At 43.4% G+C, this 14920-nt stretch overlaps 2 protein-coding genes across 3 annotated transcripts in view; one reads left to right on the top strand and one right to left on the bottom strand.

The window, feature by feature from the left end:
- Positions 1 to 8754, bottom strand: part of LOC120918748 (caltractin) — a 12617-nt gene extending 3863 nt beyond the window's left edge. Inside the window, exons 1-2 of the mRNA XM_040330494.1 lie at positions 8535 to 8754; positions 1410 to 1562 (exon numbers count right to left, since the gene is read on the bottom strand). Coding sequence (XP_040186428.1) covers positions 1410 to 1562; positions 8535 to 8537 — 156 coding nt within the window. The 5' untranslated portion in view covers positions 8538 to 8754. The remainder of the gene's footprint in view (positions 1 to 1409; positions 1563 to 8534) is intronic.
- Positions 8755 to 8826: 72 nt separating this feature from the next.
- Positions 8827 to 14643, top strand: BBS12 (Bardet-Biedl syndrome 12). Of its 2 annotated transcripts, none has more exons than XM_040330470.1 (2): positions 8827 to 8948; positions 12574 to 14643. In XM_040330470.1, exon 2 carries the CDS (start codon positions 12604 to 12606, stop codon positions 14578 to 14580), a length of 1977 nt encoding a protein of 658 aa, XP_040186404.1. In that variant the 5' UTR covers positions 8827 to 8948; positions 12574 to 12603; the 3' UTR covers positions 14581 to 14643. The 2 variants fall into 2 exon arrangements, with proteins under 2 accessions (XP_040186404.1, XP_040186415.1); XM_040330481.1 differs by lacking the exon at positions 8827 to 8948 and adding an exon at positions 8954 to 9033.
- The last annotated feature ends 277 nt before the right edge of the window (positions 14644 to 14920 follow it).

Here is a 14920-nt window from a genome sequence, read left to right on the forward strand (position 1 = left end):
GTGTGTGTATGTGAGATACGGACCTTCGTTTATAAGCTCCTTGAGGGAAAGGACTGATGGAAATGTACAGCATGTGTAAACTGATGGCGCTATAATACCTATAAGTGGCATATAGAGCTGAGGTAGTGGTAGAAAAGCTTTATCAGATCCCCGTATATAACCTACTACATGCAAATGAGACACAGCAGTCCCCCAACAGCTTGAAAACATGTAATGTTGCATTTAATTGTGCTGTGCAAATAAAGAATTCTGGCAAAGAGAATCCCTTCTGGTCATTTTCCAGTTGGTCATTAAAAAGGAACTTCAGTTAGCTGGAACACAGTTCTTCTTTCTAAAGTGCAAGGACACATTGGGGGTTATTTGGGAAGGGCAAATCCACTTTGCACTACAAGTGCAAACTATTAGCTAGATTCAGGTAGCTTTACGCCGGCGTATCAGTAGATACGCCGACGTAACTCTGAATCTACGCCGTCCTAAATTTAAGTGTATTCTGGAAACCAGATACGCTTAAATTAGGCGAAGATACGAGCGGCGCAAGTCTCCTACGCCGTCGTATCTTAGGGTGCAATATTTAGGCTGGCCGCTAGGTGGCGCTTCCGTTGAGTTCGGCGTAGAATATGCAAATGACTAGATACGCCGATTCAGAAACGTACGTGCGCCCGGCGCATTTTTTTTACGCCATTTACGTACGGCTTTTTCCGGCGTAAAGTTAGTCGAACAAATAGCTGGCCTAGTCAATGTTAAGTATGGCCGTCGTTCCCGCGTCGAAATTTGAAATTTTTACGTCGTTTGCGTAAGTCGTCCGTGAATTGGGCTGGACGTAATTTATGTTCACATCGAAACCAATACGTCCTTGCGGCGTACTTTGGAGCAATGTACACTGGGATATGTACACGGACGGCGCATGCGCCGTTCGTAAAAAACGTCAATCACGGCGGGGTCACCACCCATTTACATAAAACACACCCCCTCATTTGAATTAGGCGTGCTTACGCCGGCCCCATTTACGCTACGCCGCCGTAACTTAGGAGGCAAGTGGTTTGTGAATACAGTACTTGCCTCTCTGACTTACGGCGGCGTGGCGTAAATACGATACGCTGCCTCAAAGATGCGCCCGGCTACCTGAATCTAGCTATAAAAGTGCAAAGTGCACTTGAAATTGCACTTGGAAGTGCAGTCGCTGTAAATCTGAGGGGTAGATCTGAAATGAGGGGATGCTCTGCTGATTTTATTATCCAATCATGTGCAAGCTAAAATGCTGTTTTTTATTTTCCTTGTATGTCCCCCTCAGATCTACAGCAACTGCACTTCCAGTTCAATTTCAAGTGCACTTTGGACTTGTAGTGCAAAGTGGATTTGCCCTTAGTAAATAACCCCTTATGTATGTAGAAAAAGAATGTGTTCCTTACCTTCAACTCCTTGACATCAATTGTGCCAGTTCCATCTGTATCAAACAAGTCAAATGCTTCACGGATTTCTTGCTTTTGTTCTTCCGTTAATTCGGGTTTGGTGCCAGTTTTCTTGCGTTGGGCAGCACCCAGGCCAGGTTTTCGCACTGATGCCTTAAATAAAATTTAAATAAATGAAGAAAAGTTTAGCTTATTAGTTCACAAATACTGGAACATACTAGACAGCATTAAATCGTACCCCCTCCCAAAACAAAGAAAAGCAATTAGATCTTGATTGTCAAGAGAAGTCTCTAGGCTTTAAAAAAGTACAATGTCAGAGCTGATGGAGCTACAAGACCTAGCTTGTTCTGCAGGCAACAATGGCATCCTGAGAAAGTAAAGACTCTGATCTATCCTCTGTGCTCCAAAAACAATTCATTGTGTGCTTGTCAAATAAACAGAAAATAATCCATGCATTTGTGAATAAAACCACCATTTGTGGAATCTAGAACCCAGCCCTTGTAAAATACGGTTACCATCATTCCAGGATACATTGGTCGTACAGGTGGAATAAACAAACGCGGAGGATGAACTATGTCGGAATCATTAAATACTGATGAGGAGGATCCCATATTGACTCAGCGCTGTGCTACTACCTTCATTTCTACTGGTGTAATGATGCTCTGCTGACTTGGGAAGAACTTGCTCCATGACCCATCCCTTGAGGATCAATAACTCCTGGCAACGAGATCTACCGACAGCTTGATTGGTTGCAATTGCAGCACCCTTACCAACGACCTACTTGCTTGAATGGCTTTTGGGAGCCAAAGGGTGCATACAAGATGCGAAAAGGGGTCCTAGGAACAATTATCCCAGGAACGCAGCGTAGATTAAAGATGAAACATCTATCAAGCTATCTGAGAGTCGATTGCATACAGGCTGCAATGTATGTATGTATATATTTATTAGATAGATAGATATATTCCATCTCTATCGAATATTATATATATTTCATCTCTATCTAATATTATATATATTCTATTTCCTCTCTATCTATTCTCTATATCTATATAATAAATAAGTTCACAAGGATTGCTGAACAAACGTTTAAGTAAAAGAAAAAAAAAATGTATAAAAAAAAAACAAAAAAAATAAAACATACCATCTATCGGGGTGAATAATAAAAAAAAAAAAATCAATGATTTTTTTTGATTTTTATCAAAATGCTTTTGGAGCAAGAATCTATCCAAAGATAGTTTTCCATTTAGGATACAATAATAATTTAGCTTATTCAGCATGGAATGGAGCTTAGTTATGTAGCACGAGTCTGTATATTCACATTTTTGGTAAACCCATTCAATGAATCCAAGCTCTGCAAGCTGAGAGAACATGCACTGCATTGATGCAGTCACACAATTTCACAGTAACCATGAGATAAACCAAAGTTCAGGAATATTCCTTTATCCCTTTGTTTTGTTAATCCAAGTACACGACAAACTGTATGATTGAATCGGTTCTGAGATTGCTGTTTAACTAACTTGACAGCTAATTATTCTATTGAGAGCCGGTTCACACTGGGGGCGACTCGTCAGGCGACACAGCCGCCTGACAAGTCGCGTCCCATTGTAGTCAATAGAAAAAGGTTCTTGTACGACTTCGGGGGCGATTTGCATTGACTTCTATACAGAAGTCATTTTGCAAGTCGCCTTGGAAGTCGTCTTCAGGTCGCCTGGCCGAGTCGCCCCCGAAGTCGTGCCACCCCAGTGTGAACCGGCTCTTAGGAAACCTTAATTTTGTTTACAAATTTTAAAGATTCTAACTACCAGCAAGAATAAGTCCTTACATTTAAAGGGCACCTGTCATTTCAGATCCATCATGGCAGCGCCTGTTAGCTGGCATCCACTCACCTGCTGCTGCCATGTCCCTCACCTTGTTGTGTCACTGCCGCATAACCAGCCGTCCCATTAAAGTGAACGGGACTGTTGGTGAGTCAACAGCAGGTCAGAGGAGGAGCCGCATCAGGATAGAGATGACAGTTGCTCTTTAAAAATTATGATTTAAAGCAAAACGCCTTTTTACTAGTGATTTAAGTCTAAAACAGCTCTATTTGCTGTTATTAATATTTGAATACATCCTTGATTTGACAATAACCCTCACATATCCCTAGAAAGCCGAGATGCATCCAATGAAAGGGATCACGGTTTACCTGGAGGAGTGTCTATCATACATCAGATGCAGGTTTACATGAAGAAATCAATACTCTGCAATAATAACTTGTCAGCTGATATCCCTCTGTTTGTGCCTGGTTACGTCAGCTTTTTATTTTTTCAGATACATTTCAATTTCTAAACTACATGCAAGTTCTATTAAGATTTATATTTTTTTTCTACCCCAGTCTGCCATATAAATGCAGCAAATATTACCGGGCAGCCTAACCATAGAGCTCAATGTAATCAGATCCCAGTGGAAACGTAGAAAGCAATGTAACCATAGATCCCTGTGCAATCTCCAAACTCAATGCAATATTAGTGTAATTACAGTCTTCAATGTAATCATAGCTGACAGTGTCATCATAGATCTCAATGTAACCAGAATGTTTACACAGATGTCATATTCATAGATCTCAATGTGATCACAGATAACCATAGATCTCAATGTAATCTTCAAATGCAATAAGGTCATCATAGGCTTTAATGTAATCATAATGTAAACCATAGATCTCAATGTAATCATAATGTAACCATAGATCTCAATGTAATCATAGATCCCTGAGTAATCTTCAAACTCAATGCAATAAGATCATCATAGGCTTCAATGTGGATTGGGGGGATCCGCGCTTAGGATAAAAAGGATTAATTAAGCTGCTGCCTCCCTGACAGGTTTCAATGAAACCTGGAAGTAATGGTTAATTAGATTTGGGGATAGTGGCGCTGCTTATATTTAAGTGTACACAAGATGTCCTATATTTTAGGGCGATGTTGTATTTGTAGGGGTGCTCCAATTACTAGGAGAGACCAATGGAGGTGGGTCTCCTAGACCTTATTATCGTTTATCCAAACGACCAGGTGCTACCCCCTATTATTGCTTGTAATCCGCACTGGTGTCCCAATGATCCGTTGGTTCTTCCAGTGGAATTAGTACGTGTACTTCAGAGGGAGTATGAGATCAGCCAATAAGTTAAATTGTATTCTGGTAGTGTCCTATATGCTAGGTATCACATGTGCTTTTAAAGTATGACCTTGAAGTGATAATATGTGCAATATGTGTTCAAATCCAATATTCCTTGATATCCAAATAAAATATAAATAAAACACAGAGAAAATATATGTATAAAGTGTCCCCCAGGGCACTATAAGTGAAAATTAGGGGTTTACCCCCCTTTGGTGGCTAAACATATATGAATAAATGCCAACCAGATAATATGTGAATAGTTGGTGCCTAGTTCCAGGGCACTGTGCAGGCAAAACGTAAAGATTATATGGTGAACCTTAGTGTGAATCGCTTCTACCAAATGGTGAAAAACAAAACAATATATATATGTAAATATGTAAAGAAAAAATAATAATAATAAAAAATATTGCAAATAAGGACAATACTGTACGGTTATGACCACCCGCAAGAAGTATTAACCTGGTATAAAGGTTAGGTGCAAAGCTAAAGTTATTACATAGAATAGGATAAACAAATGTGGATAAATATATGAACCAACTGTGATTATTTAAAACACAGTCCCAAAGGAAGTGAACATGTGAGGAATGAAGTGGAATGTCCAAGTTCACATATATAAATAATCAAAAAATGGATGAGCATAGACACCCCACAGTGGGTGTGAGCAATAGTGTTGCTAGAAAAAATCTCTTAATTAAATAGGATCTCAAGAACCAAACAATAGTTCAGTTTGGAAACAATGTATCGCTGGTATTAAAAGTGCATGATTGGAGAAACAAAATAGTGACTTCATGTGATTTTCTTCTCGATTGATTTAAACGTGACTTTTGTGCTCCCCCTGTTGGGTCCCCACTCACCAGATGTTGGCACCCCTAGGGGCAAAAGGCAATGGTGGTGGTACCTCGATACTTGTTGTTGTGCTGGTGTATAAAACGGCAAACCAATGCTTTATCACCTCTCCAGAGGGGGAGGGAAGAAAATCCAAGCAGCTTCCAGGTGTCCGAGGGATATTGATTAAAGGAGAAAAAAAGAAGAAAAAAATCCACATAGCGTGACACTGCGTTTTGTAAAAGAAAAAGACCATTCGTCTTTATTTAAAAATTATATATTGGGTGGTATAGCAAACCAATCAACAATCCCAAATCCCCGTGGGATATATGTACAGGTAAGCTGTTTTAGGAAACCACTTCCATGGAATAAAAAGGGGTTTTTTTGAAGATCAGAAGACCAATCAAAAAAAGGATTTTGCAGAAAAATTAAAAATAGAGAAATAAAATAAAATGTGGAAACACACTCCTTTAATCAATATCCCTCGGACACCTGGAAGCTGCTTGGATTTTCTTCCCTCCCCCTCTGGAGAGGTGATAAAGCATTGGTTTGCCGTTTTATACACCAGCACAACAACAAGTATCGAGGTACCACCACCATTGCCTTTTGCCCCTAGGGGTGCCAACATCTGGTGAGTGGGGACCCAACAGGGGGAGCACAAAAGTCACGTTTAAATCAATCGAGAAGAAAATCACATGAAGTCACTATTTTGTTTCTCCAATCATGCACTTTTAATACCAGCGATACATTGTTTCCAAACTGAACTATTGTTTGGTTCTTGAGATCCTATTTAATTAAGAGATTTTTTCTAGCAACACTATTGCTCACACCCACTGTGGGGTGTCTATGCTCATCCATTTTTTGATTATTTATATATGTGAACTTGGACATTCCACTTCATTCCTCACATGTTCACTTCCTTTGGGACTGTGTTTTAAATAATCACAGTTGGTTCATATATTTATCCACATTTGTTTATCCTATTCTATGTAATAACTTTAGCTTTGCACCTAACCTTTATACCAGGTTAATACTTCTTGCGGGTGGTCATAACCGTACAGTATTGTCCTTATTTGCAATATTTTTTATTATTATTATTTTTTCTTTACATATTTACATATATATATTGTTTTGTTTTTCACCATTTGGTAGAAGCGATTCACACTAAGGTTCACCATATAATCTTTACGTTTTGCCTGCACAGTGCCCTGGAACTAGGCACCAACTATTCACATATTATCTGGTTGGCATTTATTCATATATGTTTAGCCACCAAAGGGGGGTAAACCCCTAATTTTCACTTATAGTGCCCTGGGGGACACTTTATACATATATTTTCTCTGTGTTTTATTTATATTTTATTTGGATATCAAGGAATATTGGATTTGAACACATATTGCACATATTATCACTTCAAGGTCATACTTTAAAAGCACATGTGATACCTAGCATATAGGACACTACCAGAATACAATTTAACTTATTGGCTGATCTCATACTCCCTCTGAAGTACACGTACTAATTCCACTGGAAGAACCAACGGATCATTGGGACACCAGTGCGGATTACAAGCAATAATAGGGGGTAGCACCTGGTCGTTTGGATAAACGATAATAAGGTCTAGGAGACCCACCTCCATTGGTCTCTCCTAGTAATTGGAGCACCCCTACAAATACAACATCGCCCTAAAATATAGGACATCTTGTGTACACTTAAATATAAGCAGCGCCACTATCCCCAAATCTAATTAACCATAGGCTTCAATGTATTAATAGAGCTTAATGTAATCATAATGTAACCATAGATCTCAATGTAATCAGAATGTAACCATAGATCTCAATGTAATCAGAATGTAACCATATATCTCAATGTAAACCATAGATCTGAATGTGATCACAGATAACCATAGATCCCAGTGCAGTGGCGGTGCGTCCATAAAGGGCGCAGGAGCGCCGCCCCCTCTCTCATGCACCTGTCAATCACTGATAGATAGATTCAGGCATGAATCTATCTATTGTCGCCCCCTATTCAGGTGTCCGGCCCCCTGACGGGCGCTGGGCATCTGAATTACAGCGGCTTTTTTTTTTTTTTTTTTTTTTTTTTTAAGCGCCTGAATAGAGCTGTCTACTAGGCTTCCAAATTGGTAAACAGCGGGTGAAATGCTGTGCGTTCGCTGTTTACACAGTGTTGTGTTAGGAAAGCGAATAAATCGCTTCCCTAACACTGACCTGCCTCTCAGCCAATCAGGTGCCGTTATGATTGGCGTCCAACCATAGCAGAGGACGGGAGAAGACATGAGGACTCGGAGCATGGAGTACAGCGCCGAAACAGGTAAGTGCCGGGTAGGAGGGCACACTGGCGGCAATTGACGGGGCCCACACTGGCGGCAATTGACGGGGCCCACACTGGCGGCAATTGACGGGGCCCACACTGGCGGCAATTGACGGGACCCACACTGGCGGCAATTGACGGGACCCACACTGGCGGCAATTGACGGGACCCACACTGGCGGCAATTGACGGGACCCACACTGGCGGCAATTGACGGGACCCACACTGGCGGCAATTGACGGGACCCACACTGGCGGCAATTGACGGGACCCACACTGGCGGCAATTGACGGGACCCACACTGGCGGCAATTGACGGGACCCACACTGGCGGCAATTGACGGGACCCACACTGGCGGCAATTGACGGGACCCACACTGGCGGCAATTGACGGGACCCACACTGGCGGCAATTGACGGGACCCACACTGGCGGCAATTGACGGGACCCACACTGGCAGCAATTGACGGGACCCACACTGGCAGCAATTGATGGTTGCACAGTGGTTGCGCTTGATTTTTTTTTTTCAGGTTTGTTTGCGTCCCCCCAAAAATGTTGAGCACCAGCCACCACTGTCCCAGTGTAATGACAGATATCAATGTATTCATCATGTAGATCAATATAACTACAGAGATCAATGTAATCACAATGTATTGATAGATATCGATGTAATCATTGATCTCAGTGTAATGCTAGATGTCAGTGTAGGAGATATGGAGACAGAACACAGCCATGGTGACAATGCAGTGTAATGGGCTCCACACACAGACATCGCTGGCCATCCCCAGTGCTATGTACTTCCATTGCAGGGGATAAGACTCACCATTTCCCGGAGAGTAGCGCTCTTCCCAACGTACAGATGATCGGGCGGCTCTCCTCGCACTGGCTGCAGGGACACTCTGTTACTGGGTAACGGCCCCAAATACACACGCTGACCCTGGGGAGGCGCCTGTAGCTGTGCCCCCGCCCCGTATCCTCGCGTCTAAGTGCAGCAACAATAGGCGCCCGATCTGCCCGCCATATCAGCGGAACGTTAGCACAACAGACGCTCATTAGCGTGTATCCATGGCGACACCCGGCCCACTCACCCCGCAGCCGACAGCCACGCCTATCTTTGCTCAAGCGTGTGTTAGGTTTAGGCTGACCCCTCCCCTTTGCTGGCAGGCTGTGGGCGGAGCGTGGTCGGAGCATGGCGGAAGCAGTTGGGATGAGTGGATTGGAGAGTGTGATTGATCAGGTGAGAAGAGAGAAGACTGGGGCCACACATATTGGATGGATGCTGTATATTTAGGAGGCTGTCCTGTATGAAGGGATGACTTCTGGTAGAATTTCCATCTATTCCTATTACCTACACGAGAGTGTCACCTGAATGTGCTACAGCTTAGTGTGTTGTTATAAACAACAGCCGCGCTGAACCCATGGCCGCCAGGGTGTGAGCTCACAGAATGTTAGGTGTGCGCTCATACTTGTGCTTCTGTGTTCTGCAGGTAGGATAGTCTGAGGGCTAGATTCATGTAGATGCGCCCAGTATTACGGCGGCGCAGCGTATCGTATTTACGCTGCGCCGCCGTAAGTTTGAGAGGCAAGTGCTGTATTCACAAAGCACTTGCCTCCTAACTTACGGTGGCGTAGCGTAAATGGGGCCGGTGTAAGCGTGCGTCATTCAAATGATGATGAGGGGGGCGTGTTTTATTTAAATTAAGGTTCCAGAATACGCTTAAATTTACGACGTAACTACTACGTGAATCTAGCCCTATGTATTTTAATGGGGTCCCCCAAAAAAGAGGGATCCTTTTTAAAAATAGAGCCGCAGGGAATCACGTGCATGCGCACAAATGCGCTCTTTTTGCTGATGCATGGGTGCGCTGTTAAAAATTGATGGCGCCCATGCATTTGTGTCCTGACATGCCTCCCCCTGCACATCCATTCACTGGCAAGGGCAGTGTGCTGCTGTTTCTCCTCCCCCAGCTCTTATGCAGCTGAGAACAGGGGGAATATAATGATTTATATTAAAGGGGGGAAAGGTTGTTTATATATATATATTTTTTTTTTATATCTATACACAAATGTGTTACCTTTCATTTCTATTTTGATTAAATGTGTTGTATTACACACACACACACACACACACACTAATTAGGCCCTATTGCGCTAAAAATAGCTCCTGCAAACCGACCCTAAACAGCGGCTGCTGTTTCTCCAGTGTGAAAGCCCGAGAGCAGTGCACTAGCAGGACCGCTCCAAAAGTCCTGCTAGCAGAATCTTTGCTTTGTAACGGTGAGAGGAGCGGTGTGTTTACTGCTCCTTCCCATTGAAAGCAATAGGAAAATGCGACTATACCGCCGTCAATGCGCCTCTGCAGAGGCGGGGGTTAAAACCGCACCGCTAGCGGCCGAATACCGCCACAATTCCGACGGTATAGTGCCACTAAAAACAGCGGCACTATACCGCCACCGCACCTCCCGCCCTAGTGTGAAAGGGGCCTTAATGGATACAGATCACAGTTGAGGATGTTACCTTTTATAGCTATTCAAACCCCTTTCACACAGAGGCGCTTTCACGCTAAAAAAAGTGCCTGAAAGGCTCCCAAAAAAACAATTTCCATCAAAATCAATGAATGCTATCACACTAGGGCGGCAGTGAGGTGGCAAGGCGGTGAAAAAACGGCAAGGGCTTTCACATTGGAGCGGTGTGCTAGCAGGATGGTAAAAAAAAGTCCTGCTAGCAGCATCTTTGGAGCTCCCCCACCGCTCCTACCCATTGAAAAGAATGGGCTCCGTGGCAATACCGCTGGCAAAGCGCCAATGCAGCGGAGCCTTTCAGGTGGTTTTAACCCTTTTTCGGCCACTAGTGGGGGTTAAAAGCACCCCACTAGCAGCCGAATAGCGCTGCCAAATTTACGGTAAAGCACCACTAAAAATAGCGGTGCTTTACCACCGACGCCCCAGTGTGAAAGAGGCTTAAGTGTCAACTTGTGTGCATGTTATCAGGCCAAAATCACCAGGGTATGTAAACTTTTTATCAGGGTCATTTGGATAGTTTCTGTTTATTATGATTTAAAGCAGAGTTTCACCCTAATCTGTTCATCTGATTCCCCCCCCCCCTCCGGTGCCACAATTGGCACCTTTTCGGGGGGAGGCGGGATAGGATACCCTTTCCCCCTTCTGGGAGTCCGAGCCACGGCCGTGATGTCAGCGCAGGGCTCCCTCCTCCTCCCCCGGCCACCGGGCCAATAGGATAGGGGAGCGGGGCCTCGCGAATGCGCAGTAGGGTTCCCAGCGTGAACCGAAAGGCTACACTGCCGGGTTACCTTACCCGCAATGGCGGTGGCAGCACCAGACAGCTGATGGAAACATCAGCTGCGGTGCCGACATCTAGGGACTCCAGGACAGGTAAGTGTTCTATTATTAAAAGCCAGCAGCTGCAGTATGTGTAGCTGCTGGATTTAAATTTTTTAATTTTTTTTTGGCCTGAACACTGCTTTAAAAAGAAGGAGTGAAAGAAATGTTTTTGTGTTATTCATATTCTCTGAAAAATGGCCAAGAAATTTATAAATTCTGCCAGAGTATGTAAACTTATGTACACTGCAGCACAAACATTTTTTTTAACTTGCGCTACACTGTTTTATTGTATATCAGTTTTTGGGATTTTGTTATGAATTCATCCTAAGTGCTGGCTTGCATTTTTTCATTTTTATTTTTTTTATTGTATGTTAATTTTTCAGCGCTGAATACCTTTTATTGTTATGTAAACTTATGAGCACAACTGTATGTGAGTTAGGGACCTTGGATTGTAAGCTCTTTGAGGGCAGGGACTGATGTGAATGTACAATACACAGCAGCCCTCAAAAATTCCACTCGCCTGGATTTTGAGGTCTGGCAAGGAAGGGCTGCATGGGAAGCGAGCATTGCCGGCATGCGGGGTTGTATGGGAATCCTTCTCCCAGCGCTTGTGGTGGAGGGAAAGAGAGGAGAGCAGGCAGCGCAGGGAACATCACTCGGGAACATCACTCGCGGCTTTCATTTCAATTGCCGTGTGTCACACACAGCCCCACCCCCTGGTCCCGGGACTTTGCTAGACAGATAACTCGTCCAATCACGAGTGACGTGTATCAAAGTTCCCTGGCCAGGGGGCGGGGCTGTAGGTGACGGCGAGCGGCGGGAACACACGGCAATTGAAATGAAAGCTGTGATGTTCCTTGGTGCGCTCATCATCCACCCGGTAATCAACTTCCTCTTCTCTGTTCCCTGCATGAAGGACACATATGGGCACAGGATAGGCAGCATGAAGGGCACAGGCAGCATGATGGACACAGATTGGCAGCATGATGGGCACAGGCAGCAAGATGGGCACAGATTGGCAGCAAGATGGGCACAGATAGACAGCATTAAGGACACAGGCAGCATAGTGGGCACAGATAGGCAGCATGGTGGGCACAGGTAGGCAGAATGAAGGACACATGCAGCATGATGGACACGGACAGGCTGCATCGGCGGACACGGGAAGACTGCATTGGTGGGCACAGATAAAGTTGTTAATATTTATTTTTAGAACTTAATTCTGCATAAAACATTTAAGTGTCATTTCATGAGATAATTTATGAGGGCGTGTTTAGGATGGGGCATGGTAAGGGTTGGGTGGGGCAACTGATTGCAAGTAACCCTTGAGGCTTGGCTAGTAGCTCAGGACTTCAAATTTTGAGCCTTGATATACAGTATATGTGATGCGATGCGTAAATTGACAGCATACTATAGAAGTACCTGTAATAAGTAAAATAATAGTAAATACTGTACAATCAATTGTAATTGACTAAAAAGAAGTGTATTTGCTGTGTTTATTAACTGTATTCTGTTTAAACACAGGTTTAGGTTGCAAAGCATACAGTGGCTACTATGGCAATCGGAGCTCACATTGGACTTAAAGAGTTATGTGACCTATCATCTTCAGTAAAGTCCTTCCTTGGACCTCTTAAATCACACAAGTTCATTTATGACCAGGATACCCAAGAGAGTTCTCTAACTTGCTCAGCATTTCGACTTCTGGGGAATCTACACTTAACAGGTGCAGTTGGTCAACTTCTTCATGAAACTATTCAAGCCCACCATAAGACCTACAAAACCGGTACAACATCCTTGTTTTTCCTCGTTGGAGCTTGGAGTAAAGCTGTGTTGGAAGGTCTTCATCAAGGAGTTCCTGTTGCGCTGATTGTTTCAATAATGCAAGAAGGACTTAACTCTTGTATTGAAATAGTTGAATCTTTACACATAGAACATGAGTGTGTACTTAACCTAAATTCAAGCAACCAGATACTTGCAAGAGATATAAGCGATGCTTGTAGCAAAAATCGCTCGGTTTCCTGCATAGATCAACCTGTTGCTACATCTGGTTTTTATCATTCAAATAACCTGCCTAAAAACAGGATGCAAATGCAATTTCCTCAAAGAGGAGGTATAGGAGGCCAGGCTCGCCAGATGAATAGGCTCTCTCATAGCAGACACTTCTCCGTCTCAAACAAAAGCTGTTTTCACAGTTCAGGATCAACACTTCCCACCAATAATCACACTTTAATGGATTTGACACGATCTTTAAGTCATGGAAGTTTAGAAGCCATGAGTCTTGTGGAAGAGGCAGTTCGTCATCTCTGTGAAAGTGTGGAGACCAAGTCTGTCACTAAAGATCTCTTTCGGGCATCGAGGCTTGAACTTTGTTTTTTAAAAGGTCAATCGGAGGCGTTCTCAAATGCTTCCTTGGGGTACACTACTTTACTGGCTGCAGAAAATTGTGCTTTGGTCAAAGGCTTAGAAGGCAAATCTTTGAAGGCCCTTCTTGTGGATGGAGAAGTGGCTGAGAATTATCGACATGTAGGTTTCATCAAGGCAACAAATGTAAGGGCAATCGCTGAGTTTAAAAGTGAGAAAAGTGATCTCTCATGGATAAACACTGTCTGTAAGAGAATTATTCATGCCGGTATTGATATCATTTTAGTAAGAGGTGATGTCTGTCAACAGTTTATGATCGAGTGCAGTTGTCGAGGTATTCTAGTCATCCCTCGTGTACGACAAAATGTCCTGCAGGCATTCAGTGAATGCACAGGAGCAGAACTTGTGACCTACCTAGCACAGATTAATTGCAACAGCATAGGCTGCCATGTGTACGTAAGTGTATGCATGAGGGGGGATTCCATTTTACAATGCGGTCAAAGGATTGCCGTTAACCTCAAGGCAAAAGGTTTGAATTTTGTCACAGCGGTTATAAGTTGCAGATGGTCGGCAAAAGAGCAATTACTAGAAGATGAGTTTTGGGCCTGCGCTTATAGATTACATCACGCCCTTTATGACCAAAAAGTGTTTCCTGGTGGAGGTGCCGTTGAACTCTTGTGTCTCCACCATCTTAGAAAACTTGAGGAAATGGCTGGAACTTTCAGTCCAGAGAGTAAAGGATCTTATCCCTCATCATGGCTTTCTACTACTGCCATACATTCTAAAGGTTATATATACAAGTGCCTTGCTGATGGTTTCTGTAAATACCTCTCTGTTCTTTTCTATAACATGGGGGAATGCTCTTCAGAGCTGGAAGCAATGACTTTCATTAATAATGAACTAAAGAACATTAGAGATTTTTCTTCTCCCTCTTCGTATATTTTGAACAAGTATGTCAGAAACCTTGTTTCAGTTGATGGTCAAGAACTTTCCTCATCATATAGACCCACAGTGTATGATAATGTGATCCCGAAGCTGGAAGCATGGCGTAGAGCCCTGCATTTGGTTCTCATTGTTCTTCAGTCGGATGCGGAGATCATCACGGGGTCAGCTGCACACAAACAGACACTAAAAGGAGACTTTATAACTGGAGAGCATCTTGCTCTGTAATGTTTGTCAAGTTTAAAGTGATTGTAAAGGTTACATTTTTTTTCTTTTTTAAATAACAAACATGTCATACTTACCTGGCCCCGAACCTCGTCTTCTGGGGTCCCTCGGCGGCTCTCTCGGCTCCTCCCCGCATCAGATAACCCCCCTGAGAAGCGCTTTCCCAAGGGGGTTACCGTGCAGGCGCAGTAGTGGAAGCCTGGCTCGCAGTCTCCACTCTAATTCATCCCAAAGATGTTCTATCAGGTTGAGATCAGGACTCTGTGCAAGCCAGTCTACCTTAAACTTGCTCATCCTAGAGTTGGGCGATTTTCTCCCCAAAAAATCTGTGATTTAAAAAAAA

The sequence above is a fragment of the Rana temporaria genome, chromosome 1, assembly GCF_905171775.1.
Source record: "Rana temporaria chromosome 1, aRanTem1.1, whole genome shotgun sequence".
NCBI lineage: Eukaryota > Metazoa > Chordata > Amphibia > Anura > Ranidae > Rana > Rana temporaria.

Excerpts from the sequence above, each read along its gene's own strand:
- BBS12 (XM_040330470.1), top strand. The coding sequence starts at position 12,604 with ATGGCAATCGGAGCTCACATTGGACTTAAAGAGTTATGTGACCTATCA.